Source organism: Gopherus flavomarginatus, chromosome 3 (genome assembly GCF_025201925.1).
Source record: "Gopherus flavomarginatus isolate rGopFla2 chromosome 3, rGopFla2.mat.asm, whole genome shotgun sequence".
Lineage (NCBI taxonomy): Eukaryota > Metazoa > Chordata > Testudines > Testudinidae > Gopherus > Gopherus flavomarginatus.
In genome coordinates this window covers 48281333-48308068 of record NC_066619.1, presented here as the reverse complement: position 1 = coordinate 48308068, position 26736 = coordinate 48281333, and the positions used below count along the sequence as shown (strand labels likewise).

The following is a 26736-nucleotide window of genomic DNA, read 5'->3' as shown; positions in this document are numbered from 1 at the left end:
ACAGGTTGGGATTATTTAGCCTAGTTTTGCAATATTAATATATCTTAGAACACAATAGCCCCATTATTCTATGAGATGGGGAAAACGTATAACAGAAAACTCAGCAATAGCTAAATATTAAATGACTTTTTTTTTCAGCTTTTACCAAAAAGGTTAGTGTGATCGGATGACAAATATAGTGAACATCAGTGTAAATGGGTAGGATCTAAGGCTAAAATAGGGAAAGAACAAGTTAATAATTACTTAAACAAGCTAGATGTTTTCAAGTCAGCAAGGCCTGATGGAATACATCCTAGAATACTTAAGAAACTGGCTGAAGAGATCTGAGCCATTAGCAATTATCTTTGAGAACTCATGGAGGATGGAAGAGATACCAGAGAACTGAAAAAGGGCAAATATAGTACCTATCTATTAAAAAAAGGGGCATATAAACAACCCAGGGAATTATCAACCCATCATCTTAACTTTGGTACCCAGAAAGAAATTTGAGCAAATAATCAACTTGTAAGCACCTAGACAAAAGATGATAAGTAACAATCAACATGATTCATCAAAAATCAAGTCAAACCAATCTAATAGCCTTATTTGACAGGGTAAGAAGCCGTGTGGATGGAGGGAAGCAGTAGATGTGATATATCTCAACTTTAGTGAGGCTTTGATACTGTTTCACATGATCTTCTCATAAGCAAACTAGGGATATATAGCCTAGATGAACCTACTATAAGGTGGGTGCATAACTGGATGGAAAACCAAACTCAAAATAGTTATCAGTGCTTCACTGTCAAGCTGGAAGGGCCTATTCAAGCAGGGCCCTGCAGTGATCTGTCCAGGGCCTGGTTCTATTAAATATCTGCATGTAGAGAGTACACTTATAAAGTCTGCAGAAAAAAACAAGCTGGGAGGGAGTGCAATCACTTTGGAGGACAGGATTAGAATTCAAAATGATCTTTACAAATTGGCGAAGTGGTCTGAAATAAATAAGATGAAATTCAATACAGATAAATGCAAAGTACTACACTCAGGAAGGAATAATCAATTGCATAAATACAAAATGGGAAATGACTGCCTAGGAAGGAGTACTGTAGAAAAGGATCTGGAGATTATAGTGTGTCACAAACTAAATATGAGTCAACAATGTAATACTGTTGCAAAAAAAAAGCAAACATCATTCTGGGATGTATTAGCAGGAGCGTTGTAAGTAAGACGAAAATTAATTCTTCCATTCTACTCAGCACTGATAAGGCCTCAACTGGACTAGTGTGTCTAGTTCTGGGCACTACGCTTCAGGAAAGATTTGGACAAATTGTAGAAAATCCAGAAGAGAGCAACAAAAATGATTATAGGTCTAGAAAACACGACCTACAAGGAAAGCTGGAAAAAAATAGGTTTGTGTAATCTGGAGAAGAGAAGACTGAGGGGGTACATGGTAACAGTCTTCAAGTATGTAAAAAGCTGTTATAAAGAGAAGAGTGATAAACTGTTCTCCTTATCCATTGAGGACAGAACAATAAGTAGTGGCTTTAAACTGCAGCAAGGGATATTTAGGTTAGATATTAGGAGAATCTTCCTGTCAGGGTACTTAATCACTGGAACAAATTACTTAAAGAGACTGTAGATCTCCATCAGTGGAGATTTTTAAGAGCAGGTTAGACAAGCACCTGTCAGGGATGGGCTAGATAATACTTAGTTCTGCCTCAATGCAGAGGACTGAACTAGATGATCTATCCAGATCCCTTCCAGTCCTGTTTCTAGGATTCTATGATTTCAAGATTAAAAAAATAATCAGACTAATAGTTCTAAGAAAAGCAGCATCCGTCTACAGATGTTAAGTATCTCTGTAAATCTGACCCATAGTGACTATGTCACACTAGACTAGACTTTGAACCAACCACATGGATGATTATTATCTGCATGCTGACCTCAGGACCTGCCTGATATTCAGTAACAATTTAATAAAGACATAGTCCTGTATTTTCAGAACTTGCTATATGGCAATGCCTTTGTCTTATCCTCTGACTTAAGTGCTGGAAATATGGATAAACTGTCCTTGCTGATAGGCTTTCTGATGGTGGATTCAACACGAGGCATAGCCATATATATACACACTATACTTGAGGAAGAAGCACATGCCTTGCAAAGATAAATCACTTCTAAATCTATAGTTCAAACGGACAAATGTATAGATGCCCGACAGGTAGAAACCAAATCAGCTCAACCTGAGAAAAGGGCTTCAACATTGCACACTTGTTCCACTGAGTGACTGAAAGCTAGGATGCCTCTCTACCAACTGGCAAAACTTTCTTTTGTTGCCAAAATTAGCCTATTTTGGCTACATTCCTATAAGAGGAAATATCTGTCCAAACTCCATAAAACAATTGTGGTTTACAGTGGCTTTAAGAAGCAAGAGCTTCATTAAGGACCAAGCTTATATTATAGTGCCATTTCTGATCAGGGAAGGAGGTGCCACTAGGTTGCATTTACTAATGTTTAAAACTTAAGCAGCACCTTTAACCTTTAAAGTGCTTAACAAATATTTTCAATAGCACACTGTATCAACTGTAAAGCCAGGGGAGCTCTCTAACTGACCTGTTTTAAGGTTTCAGAACAATACAGACTCGGCCAAGCAGGAATTTAAGTCTACAAATATTTGAAAACGTTAACGCTAGAGATGGAGCAATACACAGATATATAACTAGAAATAACGGGATTACATTAAGAAAAAAAATTATTTTCATTATCAGGCTCAACTCCCCTGTACTGAGATGTAGCTGACTGTAGAATAGATTCTTAAGGGATGTGATAGAAGATCCATTGTTTGGGACAATTAAAGACAAGTTCGGATATATGGTTTCTGGAACTTAAGGTTTCTGACAGAACACTTGTATGGTAAAATCTGTGCGTGAACAAACTGAAGGAAAGGTTAGAGGGGATGAAACCATGTACCAACTACAATAGACATAAAACAGTTCTGGTTTTGGGTGGGTACTGAAATCTCCTAAAAGCCAGTTATTTTCAACTTCCTTTTCTGTTCTGAGAGGGTGGACATGCTTCCTCCCAGATACCACATCAATGAGCAGTCACAACAAAAGACAGGGGAGGAAGTATAGCAACACCTGAATGGGCTGACATCTTTAGACCACAGACCTCTGGAGTGAAATCCTGACCCAACAGACATTAACAGCAGTTCTGTTAGACTTCAATGTGCCACAGTTTCACCCCTGGTTAGCAGTGATGCATCCTCATGCTATCCTGTACCACAGAAGGTACAGCAGGAAAAAGAGAGGGATTGTAATTTATTTTGTGGTTGAAGGTACATGTTTTGAATATATCTCTATACTAAATAAAGGAGAAAGTTGAATCTTTGTTAGTATTGGACTCATGTTATACTTGCTGAAAAGATCGAAAGATTAAGAATACAAAAAAAACCCAACCCATTCAAAACATACAAGTTCTTTAATGAAACTAATTCTTGTGGATGAAAAAGACTGGAGATACTGCAAATCCAGGTGAGAGCTCAAAACCACTCTCTTCTAAGCTTTCCAAATAATGTTGATCCATCATCAACCATGGGTATAACCTATGATGATTTGAGATTTTTTGCACAGCTTATTAGTTTTCTGAGATTTTTAACTCTCTCTATAACAAGCTGCAAACTACATTTTGAATGTAGCAGCTTCTCTGTGCACGTTTGCCTCCAAGCTGGCCTACAATTCAAAAGGTAGGTGGGCAAAGGGCTAACAAAATAGGGCTACTGACTCAAGTACTTGACCACTCAAATGTAATTGCTATACCAAAAGACAGGCTCTCAACCTGGAGAACTAGTTTGTCAATGGAGAGATCCTCCTAGCAACAAGATCAACAGTTAGCACTGGCCAGGAGGTCACCTGACAAGAGGGGTTAGAAGGTTATAAAAAGACAGGAGCTGATCCTGTAACTCTTCAGTCATTTTTCACCACCAAAAGATTTGCATGTAGGAGCCTAGTAAGGTATGGAGAACCCTGCCTTCCTGAACACAGATGGACCCCAAAGACTCCCAAGGGAAGAATGAGCTAGTGAGCAGCATTGTGTTTAGGATGTTAGTAGTTTTCTAAATGGTATGTGCTCTTGTGCATTAGTTGTTAACCAGAGTGCAATGGTGTTAGAATATTGACCAAAGTGTCTGTTACATGCCACACCTGCCATCTGGTCTGTTGAAGAAGGAAACTGGAAGTCTCAATGATTTGGGCGGAGTTCTGGGAGAGGGTATACTTGAGTTACTAGGGTATCGTATGGATCAGTGCTGGTCTTTGGGGCCCCAGGCAAGTAGGCAGCAGGGCTCCATTTCCATGAAGAAGTAGCAGAAAGTGCACAGGAAGTGTGTCAGAGAGGCTAAAGGAGGAAATAGTGTTCCAGTAGCCTCAGACCTAGGAAAGCATATAGCTGAAATAATAAAAACTACCATCCAAAAGACATGCCAGAGGCAAGGCTAGTCACGAGCTGACCTATGTGGGCAGAGAGGCTTCACTGGGGGAAGAATGCAAATACAGAAGACTGGCTATTTTGGGGGGCATGGGAGCTGGGCAAACACAGATAAATATCAAAGAAGGATAAGGCAGCAGAAAGGGAAGGACAGCCAGAGAAGTACTTGCGGCATGACACAGGGAAAAAAAAGCAAAGAGAGAACTTTCTGGGTAGAGTGCTGGCTGGAAAAAGAGGCTTGGAATACTGAGCAAAGAAACTGCCTTCTGTTTGCTTCCTATTGTGTTCAAGGAAACGGGACTATGCACATTGTTTGTAAATAAACAGGATTGCACCAAAGAAACTACTAGCATCGTTTCTTCCTCCTAACAGAAACAACATTCAAGATCTTGAATATTGGTTAGCCACTAGAGTCAAAAGGGAGAATGGTGCTTTCTATTCTTAATAGCAGTTTTATTGTTTTAATTTGGTAATTCACACCTGTAAGAACAGCTGCAAGAAAGCAGCATTTTTCTACTTTTGGGATTAATGTTTTGTCTCTTAAGCTTAAGTAGACACATGCTCCATATATTAAATTATTTTTTTGTAGTTACATCAAGTTTGAATCTTTACTAAGCGCAAATTAGCAGTGTGGTTATTTGCTTATTAAAAACTCAAATTTTGCTTGTATTCTCTATGTTGCTTCCTTCCATTAATATTTTTATTTCTCTGTTGTATGCCTAAAATAAATAAAAATTAAAAAAGATGAAAAGTTATCCACAGCATATCTTCACAGTTACACTTTGTCAAATAAAATGCCATAAAAGAGGTTCAAATGCAGTTGCTTCTGTCCTACCTGAAGATCTGAAGAGACAGAACTGCCTCGATCTGAGTCTTTTGGCAAAACTGGACTTGAGCTTTTCTCCTCATCTGATGACATTCTGCACAAGGACAATTCTATAAAATAGCAGAAGCTGGACTTCATTTTCTAGTTACAACAAATGATTGTGGCCCTTCCCTAAACAAGGGTGTTCGGTAGGATAGTCCCTATGTAGGGACCTGGGACGTGGAGGAGTCAAAGGACTTGAGCCCTAACAGGAAGAAAGGTGATGACGTCCCTGCTGAAAGGCAGTAGATTTTGTGGGGCACAGAAGAAAACGGATTAATTTTAGGGTATGCAGAAGAGAATGGGTGAATAAATAAATGATTATTGAGTCAAGTATGAATTTGTGAGCTAGGACAACTGATTAGAGTGTGTATGACAGGGTGGTGTGGTTATCTGGTGTGCAGGTGAGAAACAGGTAGCTGTGTCTGAGCAAAAGAGAACGGGAAAGATTTGTCTAGAGTACATTCATGCAAACTGTTTTATAGGCAGGGGAAAGGGTTGTGTATAAAAAGACCTACACAGATGACAGGAGAAACTGGCTGTCTATACAAGTGAAATAAAGTACGAAAAGAAAACTGAAAAAATATTTTCTAGTTTTTAAATAGATATTTTCTGACAGAAGAATAATTTTTAATTCGCCACTATTCCTTTACTTTCTGCTAATTTAATGATAGAATTTAACCACCTTTTAACTGTCTGTATATCCATTACTGTTTTCAAAATGACGAGCAATAGGTAAAAGCAGCAAAGAGTCTTGCATCCGACGAAGTGGGTATTCACCCACGAAAGCTCATGCTCCAATACGTCTGTTAGTCTATGAGGTGCCACAGGACTCTTTGCTGCTTTTACAGATCCAGACTAACACGGCTACCCCTCTGATACTTAAGCAATAGGTAGTGTCTTATTCCCCTAGTTATGTGTAGTAATGTGGATAGAAGTTATGTTTGCACTTTAAAGAGTGGGGAGACACCATTACTCAGGCTAATTGATCATCTAGTATCGCTTAAACAGTTTTGTGGTTTATTCGGGTTTTTTGTGTGTGTGACGCAGGGGAACAAAAAACAAAGCAAAAAACAGAAGAGGCTCTTCTTGCACTACATAAACTTTTTGCCCTTAGTATAGTTGTTTTTTACTTTCAATACTTGCAGAATTTAAGTAACTTTACTAATTTTCTGGTGTGTGGAAGAAAACTTTGTAGGCAGAAATCATGTATGCAAAGATTTCACCAGACTGAACTTTTACACCCTTGCACTCACATAGAGCTCCACTAAATTCAGTGATGCGCAGGCATGCTGTTAGGGCTCAAACTCATATTTGTTAAGGACATCACACGCAGACATCAGAACAAGTTAGCTACAGTAGCCTCCAAGATCACTACAGTCATGTAAAAAGATAAAGAAAAGCTTTAAGCTACTTTCCCCAGTATGATTTTGAATTTGTTTTAACTCAATTAAAATCTGTTAGAGAGACTGGAAGCCCTAGGACGCTTAATCCCTTGCTGAAATTCACACTTTTGGTTTCCAAGTGCTCAGGGTGACTGTTGTAGATATTTCAAAAACAGGAGATGCAGCATTCCTGCCTTTGAATTATCCATGACTAGGGGAATGGAAAGCTACTCTCAGAACAGAGAAATTGACATTTTAAAAACACTTCAAAGGCTGTGATTGTTTCTGGTCCAAACTCAAAGAGACAGGACTGCTTAGTCTCCAATTAATGCTAGTGCCCAATGTGCCATAAGCGATATAATAACTGTTATAGAATATCAGGGTTGGAAGGAGATCATCTAGTCCAACCCACTGCTCAAAGCAGGACAAATCCCCATTTTTTAAAAACCCCTAGTTCCCTAAATGGCCCCCTCAAGGACTAAGCTCACAACCTTGGGTTCAGAAGACCAATGCTCAAACCACTGAGCTATCCCTCCCCCTACACAGAGTGAAATTTAAAGTATTTGCTAAAACACTTCATATTTCTTCACTGTGCATTTTGTTGTACAACTAAAACAATTGCAAGATTTGTCGGTTTCAGGTTCGGGTCATTTATTTGAAAGAAAAAATCCAGTATGTCTTAAACTTTGGAATTCTCTTGATTTCTATCCAGAAGAATAGATTTCACAAAAGAAACCCACACTAAAACAAAACAGAAACACTGGCTTACTGCATTGAGATCACTATTTTCAGAAATTAAGGTCCAATTAGGGCAGGGAGTAACATATTTGTTTTGATTCCAGTGGGCAAAGCACTTGACTTTAAATGAAGATCTGATGTTTACTTTTCTTTGGTTAAGCATAGTATGTTACAAATAACCTGGTATTGACAAAACTCTTAGCTGGGGCATCTTTCTGTAGGTTAGAAAAGAAAATCTGTCTCCTCTCTATATAATCCAGGGTTCACTTCATCTTCCCCTTACCTCACCTGAGTTTGCAAACACAGGTGATATCCATACTATTAAGTTTTTTATTTGGATTTTCCAAGTAATGGTCACTCTAGAGCTTCCACCATTAGTACCACCAGCAGAGTTGCTCCAATGGTGGGTGAACAACTGCTACAAAGGGCACTAGTGAGAGCAAGGTCAGACTGAACAATAATACTGCTGAGATGTGCAGAATGGGAGGAGCAGCAACTGAGAAAACAGGCTGCTGACTCTCACAGGGCAGGGAATTATTACTGTATTGAAATATGGGGTGGAAGGTCACATCTTCTGTGAGGGCTGTGGATAACTTCACAAGTAGTCATGTTAAGGGCACTGCTAATAATTGAAAGTGCTACCCACAAAGCTAACTGTATAAGGTCATGGATAATAATGTCGGGGATTTGACATAACTGAAGGAGTGACAGTGTGGAATCCAGGGTGAGACTCATCTATGCACAGGTGTGCAGGGGGCGGTCAGGATTTCAGTGAAAATCTCGAGTCACAAATGGACATAGAAGTTCAGATAAAATTACAAACATGCTAATGGTATTCATGTATAACCACACATGGGGCTGGGCGGGTTCAGTGGGGGCTGTGAATAATGGGTGGGTGGGGAAGTTCAGCAAGGACTGTAGATATTGGAGCAAGGGGGTCACAAAGGTTATGAGGCAGGATGGTTAGTGGGGGCTGCAATTATGGGGGATGGAAGGGGATCAGTAGGAGCTATGGGTTAGTGGGGGCTAGTTTGCGGGGGGAAGGCAGAGGGGCAGTGGCAGCTGTAGTTATGGGGCAGGGAGACACAGGGCCAGAGGCTATGGGTCGAGGAGGCAGAGGAGCAGTTGGGGCCGTGTCTATGGGGGAGCGGCGAGGCACAAGGGGCCGTGGCTAGGGGGCGAGAGGCCGTGGCTATGGGACGGGCTGGGCATCAGGGGCCACGGCTGGGAGGGGAATAGCTGGGGGCGCCGCAGGCTCACAGAACTATGGAGACTCCCCACTGTATGATGTGCACCCTCCCTTCTCCCCCAGGGAGACTGGCAGGGACTCGGTCTCCCCTGCAGGACCCCCGCGAGCTCCTCATACCTGCGTAGCCCCCCACCTCCGGGCTCAGCCTCCCCTCTGCGGCCCCGGCTCACTCGGGAGCTTGACAGTTTCAAAGTGCCGTCGGTAAAAGCCAAAGCCTCTCGGATTGGTTGTGAGTACTTTTGTAAAGCATCCTATCATTGGATAGCCGTTTCGTAGCGCAGCCAATCACTATGTGCGCAATTGACGTGGGCGGGGCTCACAGGTAACTGCCTCCCCAATCGGCCCGCAGCCGCTGGTGCTGCCAGGGCTCCTGAGGTCTGAGAGTGGAGCGCTGTGCCCGTCTCTGATCGGCATCGTGTGCCCCGTGGGTAGGATTGCTTCCGCCCGCTGATTGGCCAGCGGTGCTGCCCGGGCCGGGAAGGCGGGTAGTGAACAGGCAGTTGGCGTGAGGGTGTCACGTGAGCAGGGCCGGTTTTCTGTTGCCGCCAGTGGGTTCGGGCACGTATTGTGCGTGGCTGACGCCAGGGCCCAGCCTAACGGCCACGGCTGCCTGGGACACTCCTGTCAATTGCGGAAATCCGTGCTAAAGCCACCAGGCACGTCAGAGGGCTGCCCGAACTGGTGCTCTGGCCTGATCCCAGGGTTGTGAGCTCAGCCCTTGAGGGGGCCACTTGGGGATCTGGGGTAAAATCAGTACTTGGTCCTGCTAGCAAAGGCAGGGGGCTGGACTCAATGACCTTTCAAGGTCCCTTCCCGTTCTAGGAGATTGGTATATCTCCAATTAAAAAAAAAATCCACCAAAACACATACAGGTCACCCCAATGTCCACTGGTTGTTTTAAACCCTCAGAAAAGACAGCTGGGGTAGAGAGAATGGTTCCTCTCTGGTTCTTACTGTCAGTGTCGCTCGGCATGTTGGGCAAAAGCTACGTCTTCGGCATTTGGAGCAAAATCACTCCATTGCATGCAACCATTGGGTGACCAATAGCAATAAGTCCTGGGCTATAATTAATAGAAAGTCAAACTTCGATTTTAAGGCTGTACTTGCATATAGTAAGGAATATAGAGAATCCCTTTGCCCATTAGTCTCTTTGTTGATCCTGATACCATTTAAATCATGCTTTTTGTAGAACAGGTGGTGGGGTGTAAAATGGCTTCACACTAAATTATAGCCTCCAGTTATGCTGGTGACAGCTACACCATCTGGTGTACAGCAGACACATATTCAACAGTCTAGCTCTGATAACTTATGAAATAGACATGACATTTAGCCTGACACTAGCCTGATGATAGAAGAAACATAGCATCTAAACATATAAACTCAGAGCAAATATACACACAAATAATATACTATATTTATAAAAATCTAAAATAGAATACATCTTAAAAGCATCTAGAAGTAATAGGTTTTAACACCCACTAAAATACACTTAATCAAAATAAAAGCAGCCAAACCACCACAAAACTTCATCCCAAGCAATAGTCAATCCCTATCCCAGGGGTGAAAGTAATTTAAAGGACTTACTAGTACTCTGGAGTCCTTAGGAGGAAGCGGGGCCTCTACCAGAAGGGGTGGGGCCTTTAAATACTCAGGTGCTTTAAATCAGGATTTAAAGGGCTGGGGTTGTGGCAGCAGCAGCGGCAGCCGGGGGCTCGGGCAGTGATTTAAAGGGCCTGGGGCTCTGGTTGCCACTACCACCCATGGGCCTTTAAATCATCCCCGGAGCCCTGCTGCCAGAGCCTGGGGTAGCAACGATGGTGTTCCGGCAGCAAGTTAAAGGGCCTGGAGCTGTAGCGGTGGCTGAGTCCCTGGCCCTTTAAATTGCCGCCGGAGCCCTGCCGCCACTATCTCAGGGCTCTGGCAGGCTCTAGGGATGATTTTAAAGGGCCCGGGGTGGTAGCGGCTACCGGAGACCTGGACCCTTTAAATCGTCCCAGGAGCCCTGGAGAGGAGGCGGTGGGGCTCCAGCAACTATTTTAAGGGCTGGTGCGGTAGCCACTGTAAGGGTGAGGGGTGCAGGCTCTAGGAAGGAGTTTGGGTGCAGGAGTGGGGTATGGTCTGGGACAGAGTATTGGGGTGGAGGAGGGGGTATGGGGTGTTGGCTCCAGGAGGGGATTTGGGGCTGGGGTGCTGGCTCTGGGAAGGGGCTCAGGGTGGGACTTGGGGTGCAGGAGGGGATTCGCAGTGCAGGAGGGAGTATGGGGTGCTGGCTCCAGGAGGGGCCTCAGGGATGAGGATTGGGGTGCAGCCTCCCACTGGGAAGCACTTACCTCCAGCAGCTCCTGGTCAGTGGCAGGCACAGCAAGGCTAAGGCAGGCTCCCTGCCTACCCCAGTCCCACACCACTCCTGGAAGGAGCCAGTGCGCACCTGTGGTCCCTGGAGGAGGTCAGGGGGCAAGTGGCTCCCCGCGCTGTCCCTCTCTGCAAGCACTGCATCTGCAGCTCTCCTGGCCAGTGGGAGCAGGAGCAGCACACAGAGGGAGACCCCTGCCCCTGGGGCTGTGCTGGCCGCTTCCAGGAATGGTGTGGGGCTGGGGTAGGCAGGGAGTCTGCCCTAGGTGCACCCACACTCCACTGCTGTAGTTTACGATCAACTGAGAGATCCTCTAGGATGGACCAGTCGATTGCAATTGACTGGCTGGTGACCACTGGTTTAGATTCAACTAGATCACCTTTGTGATCCCAACCTTATGGTTCTATGATTCAAATCTTTTTCTTATTGAAACTGGTTCTCATGATTCCTCTGACCTCTTCTCACTGGCTACTGTTCCTCACTTGTGGACTTCAGCCCAGCTGTGATCTCTAGGCCAGACCACTTATGCCCTGGTCCCTTATAATGGCTTCATTTCTACCTCATCATACCACTAATATGGGGTAAAATATACTTCTAGTTCTACCCAATTGGCAAATTTCTGTGAAAGAAATGTTGCAATAGATCCATAGACTCTAGGACTGGAAGGGACCTCGAGAGGTCATCGAGTCCAGTCCCCTGCGCTCATGGCAGGACCAAATACTGTCTAGACCATCCCTGATAGACACTTATCTAACCTGCTCTTAAATATCTCCAGAGATGGAGACTCCACAACCTCCCTAGGCAATTTATTCCAGTGTTTAACTACCCTGACAGTTAGGAACTTTTTCCTAATGTCCAACCTAAATCTCCCTTGCTGCAGTTTAAGCCCATTGCTTCTTGTTCTATCATTAGAGGCTAAGGTGAACAAGTTTTCTCCCTCCTCCTGACGACACCCTTTTAGATACCTGAAAACTGCTATCATGTCCCCTCTCAGACTTCTCTTTTCCAAACTAAATAAACCCAATCCTTTCAGCCTTCCTTCATAGGTCATGTTCTCAAGACCTTTAATCATTCTTGTTGCTCTTCTCTGGACCCTCTCCAGAGGGCATGTGGGCATTTAAAAGACTGCTCCAGCACGCAGTTCACTTGAGCAGAGTGCATCAATTAAAGGATTGATTAGTGTTTCCACATAAGAGGTACATGTACATTGTGAAATTCTAAAAAGAAAATATTTCAAATGTTATCTGATATTCCTAAAAAGTAACCAAGTTACATTATATAGGGGCAAATACTGCCTGTACTGTATGGGAAGAGTTGCGGGCAAAGGAAATAAAAGGCTTTTCACCATCCACTCTCTCAACAGTACCAGACTACCTATGGGGCACACTCTTCTGACTAGAAACATGGTTAAGCTCCCAAACAGCTCTTGTATATGCAGTGTTGTGCAGCACAAGCTAGTTTAGGGTGCACATTGCTCCTTCTTTAATAAAAGAGTGTATGCCCCCACAGAACAGTTTGTAAACATATGGTCCATAAATAAATAATAAATTGTAATATGATTCTCACCAGTCAGAGCAATATTTGGCCTTTAAGAAAATATGAGTGTGTCAATTTTTCAACCTGATACTGCCTTTGGTTGAGGAGATCCAAGCATTTGAAAATTGGAGGGGGTTCGCAATGATTACTCCAACCAATCTTTATTGTGCAAACCTTTACCAGCACTTTTTAATTAGGTGGATAAAAGGCAAAGGAGATCAAGGGTATGAAGCTTATTACTACAATTAAAAGGATAATTGTAGATGCCTAGAGAGTGGGGAAAATGACAATAATTATTCTCCTCCCACACTTTGGGTTTTGTTGACTGATGAAGTCTATTGAAACTTTGATTCCTACTATGCCTCAAAAATACTAATCATCTTCACTATTGCTTCTATTGCAGTGCAGTATGTACAGATATTTTCACTGAGGGAAGATAATTATTCTAGGCCTTTCCAGCTACTTATACTCATTTGCTTTTCTAGTCAAACAAGTCGCAGTAGTGGTTTGAAGCCAGAAAAAGTATCCTCTCTACAGAGTGAACCATGTAGGCAGAGTTAACAAGTCTAAATATTGTAGCTCTTACTTTTTTTCTCTGTGTTTTTGTTTGTTTTTTGCACAGATTTAATCATTTTAATATCACCTACAAAAAAAACGCTTGTTCTTCAAAACACTTATCAAAGGTTTCAAAAGATAAAGTGAACTTAGTCTCATCTGCATGAAATTTTCATGCTTGTCAAGCTTGGCCTGAACTATGTTACACTAGTTCTTATAATACTCAATAAGTTTCCCTTGAATTTGGGAAATAATAAGTGAGTCCTGCATGGTGCAAGAGAGGCTGCTTTGTAATTTATGAATGCTGTATTTGACCTGGTTATTGGAATGTTTACTGTATGACAATACTGGCTAAATACTGGGATGTTTACATACGAATGTTTTGGTTTAATAGCAGGATGTTGGAAAAATGAACAGGAAGCAGAACAATGGCTTGAGATAGCTGACTACTAACTCTTACACAATACAATAGCCATCTACTTTGGTGTTTTACCTTTGAGCTCCTGATGAGCTCACTGGATTAGACTGTCAAGGTAGGGTCCAAGGAGAACAAGAGAAGAAAGATCCCGACTAGATTTAAAGTGACATACTTCTTCAAGCAGAGGGAGAGAGTGATATAGACTGACACCCTGACCCCAGAGGATAGGGGTGACTGGGAAAGTAAAGGCCCGTTAGGGGTGCTACTAAAGGATAGCAGGACTCTAGCTAAGATGTGTGTAGACCTTTTGCTGATTTAAAATCATTTTTCTCTTGTGTTATGCTTTATTCCTACTGTTAAGATAAAACTATACTTGGGTTTAAGACAGCTATCTGGTTACTTGGTTCATCACTAGTCAGACTCCCACAGGGGAGAATTGCAGGTTCTGAACCCAATCAGATTTGTTAGGTAAGCATGGTAGATACACAGGGTACTATAGACCAGGACTTGGTCTAAAAGGGGAAGAATCACATGATTCCACCCCAGGAGAGGTAAGGGGACAAGGCCTGAGGGGGTGAACTCAGAGACCAGAGGGGAAAGAGGTGCATTTAACCCTGTAACTGTGGTACCCTTCTGTAGTGAATTAAACATTGATTGCTATGGTTGTAAACAGAGTCTCTGTATCCTAGGGAAAAAGTGCTTTAAAGTCATGACTTTAAAATTGTTTTATGAAGAGCTCACCATAAGTATACCCCCAACAGAAAAGTTTAATTACTCATAGCTGAGCCTGCAGCCTTCTTCATGCTTCAGGAACATCAATTATGAAGGTGCTTCTAACAGTGTCCTGTCACAGCCCTCCTGTGCTTATTTCACTCGAGGTCCTCTCTTGCCTCCGGAAGAGGTCTTCTTTACTGCCTTTACCCTACTGTCTCTACAGGGTTGGGATTCTACTGGGGGATCCTGTTCCCTTTGGAGCTAGTCTCCATGGAACACTGGTGAAGGTCTCCCCCCTTCCACCCCCAAAAGGTACAATTAGAAGGTGAAGGTTTCTTCCACAGTTCCATCTCTGCCCATTGATCATACCAATCACATCCCACCCATCTTTCTTATAGTTTACTTGGCTCCAGGCTCATATCAACCCCCATGAATTGTCCCTCTAGAGCTAGAATCTTGGGATCCCTCTCTTCCTGACTTATCTTGCCCCTAGTTGGGGAATAGTAGGGTAGGTTTGCAAACCATGGCATCTTTGTCAGAACCCTTCCCTCTCCTGTGTGTTCGGTATCACGTGCCTGTCCAGGGCTGGTACCTCCTGGGAGCTGGTGAAGCCTCTGCCCTCCTTCTCTAGGTATCCTGGCTCTAGCACTCCCTGCTTCACTGCCCCCTTCTCACGTTTTCCTCCTCAAGTCTTCCCATGTATTGCATCTTTCTGAGCTTGTTACCATATGTCTAGGGTTATCACATACTAGACCTGGAGGACTCACTGGAGAGTCTACACTTGTGAGCTTTTTACATGGATCCACCAGTTAGGTTCTCTTCCTCCATAGTCTACACATTTTACATAAGGGGAATGGGGTCCAGTCAGTTCCTAGGATTACTGAATAAGGCAATGACTTCACTGTCCCTACTTGCTGCCATCTAAACTTCCCTTCTACTTCCAAGTGGATAATTGCCACTAGATAAGTGCTCTTTTCCTCCCCCCCTGCATACAATAAATAGTTACTGTCACCCCCTCCTATCACCACTGTGACTTAACCAGGGTGCTCTATACAATGGAACATGCTGCTGCTGAATCCACAATGCTCTTTGTATTCTTCAGCCTGCTGTCACAGGAATCCTTATTTCAGGTTCCCCTTTTACTAGGGTGACCAGATGAGAGGGAGAAAATATCAGGACACATGAGGGAGGTCCACCAAGTGCTGCTGGTGGAGCAGTGAGGGAGTGGGGAAAGCCAACTGCTGCTGGCGAAGCAGCAAGGGGGACAGGGGGAGAAGAAAAATAAGCAGCCAAGTGCTGCCAGTGGAATAAAATATCAGGACAAATTGCGTCCTGACCAAAGATCGGTCAGGACATGGGCCAAAGACCTAAATATCGGGACCATCCTGATTTTATTGGGATGTCTGGTCACCCTACCTTTTACACCTGTCCACCCATAGAATTCTGCAATCCTGCAATTCATGAAAGTGAAGTTTCTCTTTACATGCCTTCTTCCCTGCACTAGTAGCAAATTACTGCACAGACATCTGGGGCCCCTTGTTTGCCCCTTGCATTGCCTTCCTGAGCTTCCCTACATGAGTTTCTTCAACCTTATTTTCCCCCATCCTTGGTCACAGTGGGACAGAGCTCTTTCCATGGAAAGTCTATCTCCACATACACCTCTGTTAATTTTACTGCTGCCTTTAATGAGTCTGGCTGGTGCCTCTGAACCCTGACCCCTGTTCCAGAATAATGGGAAGTCCATTAGAGCCTCAATGTCCTGTCTATCTGGATGCAACCACTGAGGGGTCCAATCTGGCCATTTCTGTGCAAAGGCCTTGGGATGTATCCTGCCATTTCAACTGGCTGCCCTGAATTTTTGGCAGGATTTTTCTGACAGGGTATCAGTTTTTGGCCTGGTTCTCTCTCAGGGCCATATAGGCCACCTGAGCCTCAGACAGATAAGGAGCTAGCTGAAGTGCCCACACCACCTTGTCCCATCCAGCACCAGTAACCACCTGTAACCCTTCTGCCAGGCTGAATTAAATAGCAACAAGGGCTGGGTTCAATACATAGGGGTCCCGTCCCTACAATGTAATGCAAAATCAGCTCGAGCCCCCACGTAGTGACCTGGGAAAATCTTACACACCCCCCTGGGCGCCTCAAAGAGGCAATACTTCCCCTCTCGCAAGCACAAAGTCTCGGTGTAGCAGAAAAAGGTTTAATTACATGAGATTAACAACAAGCATTAAATTGGGAAAAACACCTCAACTAGAGTTCATAGACCAAACCGTGAGCAAAGACCCACCCCAGGAAATTGGGCTATGTCCTTTTCCCTAGGCTCTTGAGTCCAGCAACTCCCAAATCACCCCAAGACTCCAAAGTCCAATACCCCAAATGTCCCTAGAGGCCAACAATCCAAAGATCACCCACAATCCAAAAGTCTCTGTCCCAGGTCAGTGCAGCCCCAGAGTTCGAGAGTCTATCTGCAGAGGTCCGTCCCCCCGACAGCCTGGGTAGAAAGGGGCACCTTACGTGGTCCGGGGTCAACTGCCCTGCCTCTCTGTTGGGTTCCGCTTTCGCCTTCTCCACAAACTGCTCTGCTCTACCAGCCACTCCACTTTGCTCCTCCAGCTGTCCTCACAAAGTGCTGTGCTCCGCCAGCTGCTTTGCTCTACCAGCTGTCCTGTGATCCACTCCAGCCATCCCCGCAAACTGCTTGGCTCCGCTCGCTGTGTGCGCCGCTCTACCCGTCCCACAGCTGCTCCACTCTGCTAGCTGCTCTGCTCCACCAGCTGTCCCGTGATCCACTCCAGCCATCCACACAAACTGCTCGGCTCCACTCACTCTGCTCTGCCAGCTGCTCTGCAGTATAGCTTCAGGCTCCTCCACTAGTTAGCACAATACTCAGGTGCTCTCAGCTCAGCAAGTCCAGCTCTTTAGTGATTTCAGCTCACAGTAGGGGAGCCCCAGTGCTAGTGCACCATTAGCCCATAGTGAGTTCAGCTCAGTAACCTGTATCTAGATTCTTAAGGGAATCAAAAATCAACTCTGATATTCCAGAGAGGAGTAGGTGGAACTGGTGCTTTTGGCTCATACAAGGAGCCTGCACCACCCATCCCCAGCCTCTCTCAATTGACTGAGTTTTGGAACCCATGTCCCTTGTCTAGCAAGTGCTATTAGTTGATAGTGAAACCCTTTATCATAAAACAGTTTCATAGTTCCTCATTTACTTAAGCAGGGTGACATTTTATTCCTCCTGCCCCAATAACAAAGGAATTGGGGATCCTACAGCTGTGAAAGTAACCATTTTAGGCTGCCGTGGGCTATGCTAGGCGGAGTGGGTGTGCCTATGCAAACACAATCAGCCTTTGAAATTCTTTTCCACACTTGCCATAATTCACCACCAGATGTCAAGGTAGAGCTCATCCTGACTCTGCTTACACACCCATTAAAAGGCAGTCATCCCCCAGGGATATTTTATGTTTCCCCAGGTTTACTGTTTGATTTCCAATCCTCTCACTGGAACTCACCAGCCTCTGCAGGAGACATTGCTGCATCTGGGCCTGTTCCTTGATGAACTCCTGTAATGTTCATTGCTGTGCTGCCTGCTAACCCAGAAATGCTTGCCTCTCCATCTGTTGGGTCTTCAGCTCCTTTTGTTGTTCCACAACCCAGTGCAGCATCTTGTTCATTGTGCCTGCATCTCTTGCCCTTGCACAGGTCCCCTTAGAGTCTCCTCTCATTAAAGATTAATGCTCCTCGACAAGCCCCCCATGTGTCAGGGTGTCTGTCACTACCTAGTGAACTGCACTATCTGGCCAGTTTGTGTGGACTCTCAGTCATAGATACATGCCACCATGTGTGTATTTATTCCTTCCTTGCAAAGTAACAGTGTACTGCAGGTTTACAGCAAGAGAAGGTGTCCCTATAGCCTTCACTCCTCAGCCCTCTGAGCTCCCCCTTATTTCCTGTTTCTTCCAAATACAATGTTAGCCCAGTGATTACCATGCAGGTGCTTGGTTCCGCAGAAAGCATATAGTTGTTCATAGCCGAGCCTGCAGCTTTCTTCATACTGCAGCAACTTCAGTGACTAGGGTGCTACAAATAGTGCCATGTCACACAATCCCAATTCACTGACATATTGCTGCTGCAGGAAATAGTCTGCAGTGTAGTCAAAACATCATCCATCAAGAATTTTGCTAAACAACCACTTGAGTATTTCTGTGGTAAAGATTCTTTATAGTTTAAAAAACTATAAAGAACAGATGATTAAATCACTTCTGATATGAGATCAAAAAGATCAACATTTCCCAAGACCTCAATGGTAATATGCATATATGCAACATTTATGGTGACATTTTCCTTCAGGAGTTATAGAATTCTGTTATAACTATATATTGAATGACCATAAAATGCACAATATCAACATCTTTCAGAAAAGACTGCAGTTTCTTCTGAAATCTATTATTCAAATCCAGACAATTTTTATTTTGTAATGCTTATTTAAAGAAAGGCAGAAAAGTCTTCTTTGTGGACTCCACAAAGAACTGCTGGCAACAATTAAACTGTTTTTTGTAAACATAAGTAAAAAGCTTTTAAACTTCAATTATATTAACTTTGTTCACCAATAAAAACCCTTTAGAAATAACAATAGCTTCCATCATTATCTGTCTGCTTTAATTATATTCATACTGCTTATATTATTGCTTTTAAGAGTTTCTTTGTGCAAAGGAATACTAGGTAGAACCTTTGAATAAAATTATAAGTATAGATCTGTTTGGAAACTGATGTGTAAGAAAAGAAAAATGGAAATGATTAATTTAAAAAACAGTTTTTTTTCCTCTAACAGTATCCCATTTATATGAGCAATTGTGTGACACTCAATGTTTGTGGCAGGATCATAGTGTTAGTGATTGACAACTGTAGATCTGTACATTTTTCCCTTTCAGTTTGAGTGCTGTAATTCCCTTGCCTGCCACCCTAACTTTTCCCCTTGTCAAATCTAGCTGTGGGGATTAGACACAGAACTAGATCACAAGTTGGAGTACAGTCTTTTCCACCAGAACTAACTTCAGTCCACTGTGTTGCCGACACAGAAGTGCCAGAGGCAAGCAACAGCGGCTCGTTGCCCAGAGTGCTTAGCGCCAATGAACACACCAGGGTGGAGAAGCAAAACACAAGTTTATTTGAGATCTCAAAGCGGTGCTGGGAGGCTGATGCCTCAAATCAAGCACAGCTAAAACAAGCAGTCTGTTCCTTTATATCCCACGAGAACTTTTCTTGCTGACTAACGATCCCCTGCTTCCCCTCCCTCTTCTGTCCAGCTGCAGCATTCCCTTCTCACACACTCCTTTGTCTTCCCCCTCCCTCTCTGCTACAGAGACATGTATGCTGTATCTAAAAGCGGCCTTGAAACTTGCTTCAATTTAGCTCCAGTGTGTTACAGCAGGGAACTGGCTGTTACAATCAGAAAACTAACTGCTGACATTACATTTTACAGCTCTTAACATATTAGGTTACACAAAGTGTTTAACATGGAGGAACATTGGTTCATTGAGGCCTACAGCAGGAGGGCTTCATTGACACTTGTGGTCTACCACCTTTCCGAGTTACCTAGGGTTATGCCAGAGTGACACCAACAACTGCATGAGTCAGGCTGGTCACATTGCTGAGATATTTTTCTTTTTCTGAGAGATTTGCCTTTGCAATTATGCAGGCTTTGCTCACATAGAAGTGAAAGGGTTTGTATTTTTTTACACCACATCTACACCAGGTGGCAACACAACATGCTGCTCTGTCATGAAGCTGCATTTGAAAAATTCTTCCAGTACACAGGAGTTACTCTAATCTACACAGCATAGGAGGAGAGACAGTTTTAGTCTGGGTTTTATTGATGGTAGTGGCAAAAGACATTTCTTGCTGAAGTCTGCACTAGGGTCAGACAGGCAAAGAATGCTCTGTCTTCTCAATTTCCTGGAATAAGTAATTGGGGTCAAATCCTGGTAATGTTAGCAAACCGCAGGTACAACAATTTTGCTCTACACAGAAAAATGTTGCCGAGTTCAGGGATGAAACCCCCAGACCCAACTAACCATGGTATTACAGATGGCTCATGGCCTCCTAACAGATGTATACACAGGAGGAACAGTTCTTGTGGTCTACTGCTCCCATCCCTCATGGGTTTTGGCCTAGTGGAAATATATTGTGTATGGATTGACCACCATAACCCTTGACTCATCTGCAGTACTCTTTACAATAAGAAGCTGATGACCACAGAGCAAAACTACGTAGGATAAGCAGGGGCATTCCACACACCTCTGTGAATACATTCTTTGCTGCCTGTCCTTTCCCCCACATGCACCTCTCTGGCTTCTTTACTCTTCATGAAAGGGCTGCAGTTGCTTAAAAGGGCCCCAAAAGCTTTGTATCTAGACAGGGAATGATTTCCCCAGCTCAGGCACTGTGGTATACAGCTGTAAAACTACTTTTCCAGGATACCTTCACAATGGGAGTGGGTTTGAGGTTGCAGTATACCCAGGACTACTGAATCTGACCCATGCCCTTCCTGGCTTGTGAAAGAGAGGCATGAACAACTAGTGCCACTCCTAACCAAAATAGCCAACATCTCATTCAGAGAGGGATGTTTCCCTTCCCCCTCCAACCGTGCAAAAGACTGACCAACACTGAAGAAACCCACCCTGGATACTTCAGTCCTAGCCAATCACTGCCTAGCTCATAGAAAAGCTAAGAAAGAGGCCAACAACAAGATCTAACTCAAGATACAACATTCTAGACACAACACAATCTGAATTCAGGCCAGGACATGGAATTTTTCCAATTCCACTTTAATGGCACTGATGGATTATCTTCTCATGTCAGTGGATAAAGGACAGACGTCTGTTCTTACCCTGCCAGACCTCTCTGCAGCATTCAGCACTGTTGACCATGAGATTCTGCTGTTTTGCCTGTAAGAGGTGTCAGGAGTCCAGGGCAATGCAATAAAATGGCCAAGTCCTTCCTAGATGGACATTCCCAATAAGTAGTGATGGGAAACTGAACCTCCACCTCTACACCTCTCACTTGTAAAGTCCCATAAGGATCAGTTCCTCTCTGGCCCTTTTCAACATCTACATGCAACCACTAGGGGAACTGGTCAGAAACAGACTCAAGTGCCAACAATATGCAGATAATACACAGTTCTTCCTATCCTTCACCACATATGACCACACCATACATGACCCCACTACTACCACCAAGGTGGCCCAGTGTTTGGATGAAGAACAGCTGGCTGAAGCTGAACCCAACCAAGACAGAGCTGATGCTTGTAGGCAGAGGGAAGTATTTTGAAGAGCTTGCAGCCACAGTATCTCTCCATTGGTTGAAGATACAAACCCACAATTGGTCAGTTTAGGCCCTTATAGGCCTGTCTAACCCTATGATTCCATAATTCCCTGCTGACACTGAGCTCTTATACAGCACCATCTCCAGTTAACTAGGAAACTGTCTCTTGCTGGTGGATGAAGACCTGGTCTCTGTTACAATTGCTTTTGTCACCTCTGCTGGATTACAGCAATGAAATATACTGGGGCATGAAGCCTTCAGCAGTTAGAAAACTCCAACTAGTGCAGAATGCTGCAACACATCTCCTCAGAAATGCAGGCTACTGGGAACATATCAAACCTGTCCTCCACTCTCTACACTGGCTTCCCATAGAATTGGAAGGGACCTCAAGAGATCATCTAGTCCAGTTCCCTTTAATCAAGTTCCAGGTCTCAGTCCTTATCTTCAAAGTGCTCACTGGCCTGGGCCCAGGAGCCTTTAAAGAGCATTTAAAACTCTAGGACAAAGACCATGGTCAACAACTCTGCTCCTCTGGCAAAATGGAACTCTCAACAATAAAAGTAAATTCATCTGTGCAGGAGACAGAATTTTCTCCAGAGACGGTCCAAGACTGTAGAACTAAGGACCATCATAAATCTCACCACTGTCTGGTCCAAGTGCAAGGTGCATTTCTTTGGCCTTGCCTCTTAATACATGTGGTAAGACACATTGCAACAGGTATAGTTTTCTTTTCAACATAAAGACACACCCTACCAAACCAAGGTATGCCACTGCATGTGCTTCTCCCTTTGGGGAGAGGATGGGAACATCCCAGGATCAAGAGTGTGCTTTACAGCTACTTAGCGCCCTCTCTCCTGGGCTGCAAATTCTCAAAGCAGTGTTTATGATGCATTTTGGATCTGTAAGAGTTTCTAGAATTTGGGTTAGAGAACTTTTTTCTACCTGTGTCAAAATAAAAAGGGAGAGAGACTAGTGTGTTTTACCAATACTAAATTTATTTTATTTTCCCCAAGATTTCTTACAATTTTATCAGCTACTGATAGAGGGAAGAGTCTTCTTTCTTACTGGTATGGTGATAAAGATGTTAGAATGTCAAAGCTGAGAATCTTTCTTTCCAAAGCTCTTCAAATGAAGTCAAGTGGTCCCTAGGAACTGGTATGGTGGAAATACAGGTTAAGTGATTAAATATGCCCTCTTTTAAGATTATCTCAAAGTAAAAAAATCATTTAATGAGATGATCCCGTGTTATAATAGTGAACATTTATAACATCTAAAATATTACGGATTACAATAATTTATAAATATTTTTGTTTTTCTTAAAAACTTGCTGCCACCTAATTAATGGAAGAATTCTACCCATTTATACAGAGGAAAGGAGCGTTTCTGTAAGACTAATGACCAGATTTCTGACTGTGAATACAAGAGTTGCTAGAATTTATATAAAAATGACCTGCAGGCAAATTTTCAAAAGCAGCCATTGATTTTGTATTCCTCTGTTTTGGGGTGACAAGATAGGTGAGGTAATATCTCTTACTGGGCCAACTGCTGTTGGTGAGAGGCAAGCTTTCAAGCTTACACAGAGCTCTTCTTCAGCTCATTATGTTTTGGCAAGTGAAGCTGGAGCTATTTTGAGCTTAACTTCTCTTGACTTCAACTGGAGTTAGGGGTCCTCAGAGCTTCTGGTAATCAAGCCCAATCTTTCTCAGTCTGGGTGCCCCAAATCAACAGCCACTTGTTAAAACTTTGATATGAATGGACCAAATTTCTGGACTAAGCTGGTACAATTCCAATTAAATTAAATGGTGGCTGTGTCTGCATCCAATGTGTTATGGACCCAACAGAAAAGCACAGAGTATTGTGAAGCTGAGAGGGAAGATCTTTTATTTAAAAAAAGATGTGAATAACTTGTACTGTGCTGTACATACAATGGACATAAAAATGGCATTGTAGGTGGTTATATAGAAAGCTTTTGAACTATTTGAAAAGTCAAAGAAAAACAATTTAACTGGTATATGAGCCAAATTTAGGAAGGATATTATTATGAGACATAGCTGAAAAGAGGAATAATATATGTTCTGATGACTGGGGGAGAAGAGTTTTAATTAAAATAGAATAAAGTGATTATAGGAAATTGTTACAGACCTACAAGACAGGAGAGGAAGGAGGTAGATAAAGGTGTGTTTATGTAGATAAGATCTACAGAGCACAACAATATTGATTATGGCAGAATTTCAAGTGTCTTGACATTGATTGGAATAAAGTTAATAGAATCAATAATAATGGAGTGGGAGGCATGTTTGTATTGGGTTGTTTTAGACAATTTGTGGATTAACCAACACACTCGGAAGCTGCTGTTGTGAGAATTCCTAGGAAAAGAACTGGCTTTGATTATTTCTTGATCAAGCTACTAGTTGAAGAGTCTTGGCAAAGTTTTCTTCTCTCAGGATGTGACACTAGCCAATTAGCAACACAAATTTGAAAATAACTATTATCAGCACATGTATTTTGATTTTTTAAATATACATCAAGATGACACTTAAGAACTGGCCTTTACTGTAGTAAAGCAATCATATTTTTAAAGGTAGCAGAACAGTTAGAATGTGTCAGTCATACTGAGAAGACCATGATCAAAATATTAAAATATCGGAGGGACATGTCCCCTTCAACTCTGCAGGAGTTACTTGTATTCCTTATTCATACGAATATTTCACTCTCTGGTCCAGTTTCTTCACCATGTCCAGCTTCTAGCAAGCACTAAATACAGTTATACCAAACACAAAAACATTTACTTGCCATCATTTATTTTTTAGCAGTATACCTTTCGTTAATTGGAGCGCATCCTCAGTCAATGGCAGCAATGCCAGCACTGCAACACCTTACATTTAGTTCTCTGCTTCCATTTTTCAGGACCCTGTACAATTTCATAACTACTAGTATGTTTCACACCAGATTTATTTAACACAGATGTGACCAGCTATACATTTATGCTTGCTTATTTTTATGTGCTGGGTTGAGTAGCAGGAGCAGCCATACTGCTAACTGCCATGGCAGCAATGACCCAGTATGGCCCAGGAAAAGGAGGAATGAGGAAAAGTGCATCTGTTTGCTAGGGCAGTGGCAAAGGAAAGAGGCGGGGCGGAGAACTGTAAGCATTTTATGTGCTTTTACTTTGAATGGACTCTTAAAAGCTGTGAAAATAAATGTAGTGAATATTTCTAGTTCTAAAGTAAGTGTCTGACAAGATGCAAGAAGGAAATAAAATATGAGAGCTAGCATTCATTTGAAGGCGAACTATTTTCTATTAACTGTAAAGATTACAATTTTAAACTCCTATGACAGTCTTAAATTCTCCTCTCGCACATATTCACAAAAGCCCAATGCAACATTAATGTGTGAGAATTCCCTTTGAAGCATGCATAAACATATCATCCATCTGGAGATGGGGAGCACATTCATGCCTAGCTCCCTTTACCTCTTACATAATTAATGATCGTTTGCAATTAAGTCAAAACAATTTTTTTCCCCAGGCACAGTTATAAAAACATTTCTTTTAGACTATGAATGCAGAGCCTTGTTCAAATGTAAGGATTTCCCCTACGGGTGTTTGTAATGAAATAAGAGTCCCAGAAAGTTAAATGCAGATATATTTCCCCCCACACCCATGTCACAACAATCCTACCTGATCCAAGAAGTCGCATTTCTCAGTTCTGTCTTGATCATGATTTCCTGGCAAGAATAAATTGATTAAAATACAGTTTAAAGGGATGAGTTTTTGATATTCCTTCCAGAGCCTGCTGTTATGGAATTCCAGTGCTAAGTGGGTCTTCACAGTCATTCACAGAAAAGCTTTCGCCCTAGAACTATGCAGTTTTTCCTCCACAAAGGGAGCTCCTTTCACTTGTCACTTTAGGATGGCTTTTTCACTTGTAGAAACAGCTTCCTTAGTAAGTATTATCAATTCTCAATAGCAGCTGTAATTACAATCGCTTCCTAAATGGCATTTTGTTTTTGGACTGTGGCCCTCACTCTCTGGAACCTTTTCTTCTCTCACCCCTCACTGATTAGAGAGCTTTAACATCTAGTCTTAAGAAACCTGAAAAGTACAGGGCTGTTTGTGGCTAAACTCTCATGTTTCTATTCTGTTTTCAGTTCAAGCCTCTATATTAACTAGCAACTAGATTTTCTCTGTGGCCTTTTATTTACTGCCTAGATTACTTATTGATGCATCTTTCAGTGATTAGACTGTGTGCTAATGACATCTCCAGTGTGCTAGCAGAAAATGCAGAGTGAAATCGTCCATTTTTAATAAGTATGGAGCTTGTGTTTGCAATGAAGTTACACAAGCAGTGAAAGTTCTACATTTTAAAAAACAATTTCAGATTTTAGACAGATTATTACGCTTTAAAAATGTGACTTTATTCAAAATAAAGTTTACCTCTTCAAAAGATTAGCAAATGGATAAAGGTGTTTGAAAAAACAAGAACTTGATATTGAACAATAATCGTGCAAGTATATTGTGAATTGTGCAAATACACCTCTACCTCAGTATAATGCTGTCCTCAGGAGCCAAAAAAAAAAATCTTACCACGTTATAGGTGAAACTGCACTATATCAAACTTGCTTTGATCCAGAGTGCATAGCCCTGCCCCGCCCCCCTCGAGTGCTGCTTTACCACGTTATATCCAAATTTGTGTTATATCGGGTAGCGTTATATTGAGGTAGAAGTATTGGGCAAAACAAAAAAAAAGTGTAATTCTTTGACACCACCTTGTGACGTATGTACTGTTAGACCTGCAATAGAGGTTTTCCTATGGAATGGGGAGCAGGCAGATACCGGACATAGTATCGATATATAATACTATACCAGAGTCCAAAGGTCAGACTGGTTCTGATGGCCACTCGAGATTTCTTCCAATCATAAAATCATAAGATGCGGGGAGCTGGCAAAAACCACAGCTATGTCCACATGGGGCTCTAAATCAACAAACAACTCCAATTTGCAAAAATCATAGGCAACCATTTATAGTCCATTCTGTCACATCATTGGTTCTTTGCCTTTGTTGACTAAGCTTTCTACCCACACAGTTCCAAAGAAACAATCCAAGGCGTGCCATTTCCCCCCAGTTCTTATACAATTTTATA

The 26736-nt window shown here is 42.7% G+C and overlaps 1 protein-coding gene across 5 annotated transcripts in view; it reads right to left on the bottom strand.

Moving 5' to 3' along the window:
- The window catches only part of POC5 (POC5 centriolar protein), a 59420-nt gene extending 33991 nt beyond the window's left edge, over positions 1-25429 (bottom strand). For 2 of the 5 annotated variants that reach the window (XM_050944598.1, XM_050944600.1), the window contains exons 1-2: positions 8813-8891; positions 5294-5394 (exon numbers count right to left, since the gene is read on the bottom strand). In XM_050944598.1, the coding sequence (XP_050800555.1) occupies positions 5294-5377 (84 nt within the window). In that variant the 5' untranslated portion in view covers positions 5378-5394; positions 8813-8891. Of the gene's footprint in view, positions 1-5293; positions 5395-8812; positions 8892-25273 lie in introns of those variants that run through there. The other 3 variants (XM_050944596.1, XM_050944601.1, XM_050944597.1) reach the window with 3 other exon arrangements.
- Positions 25430-26736: the final 1307 nt, after the last annotated feature.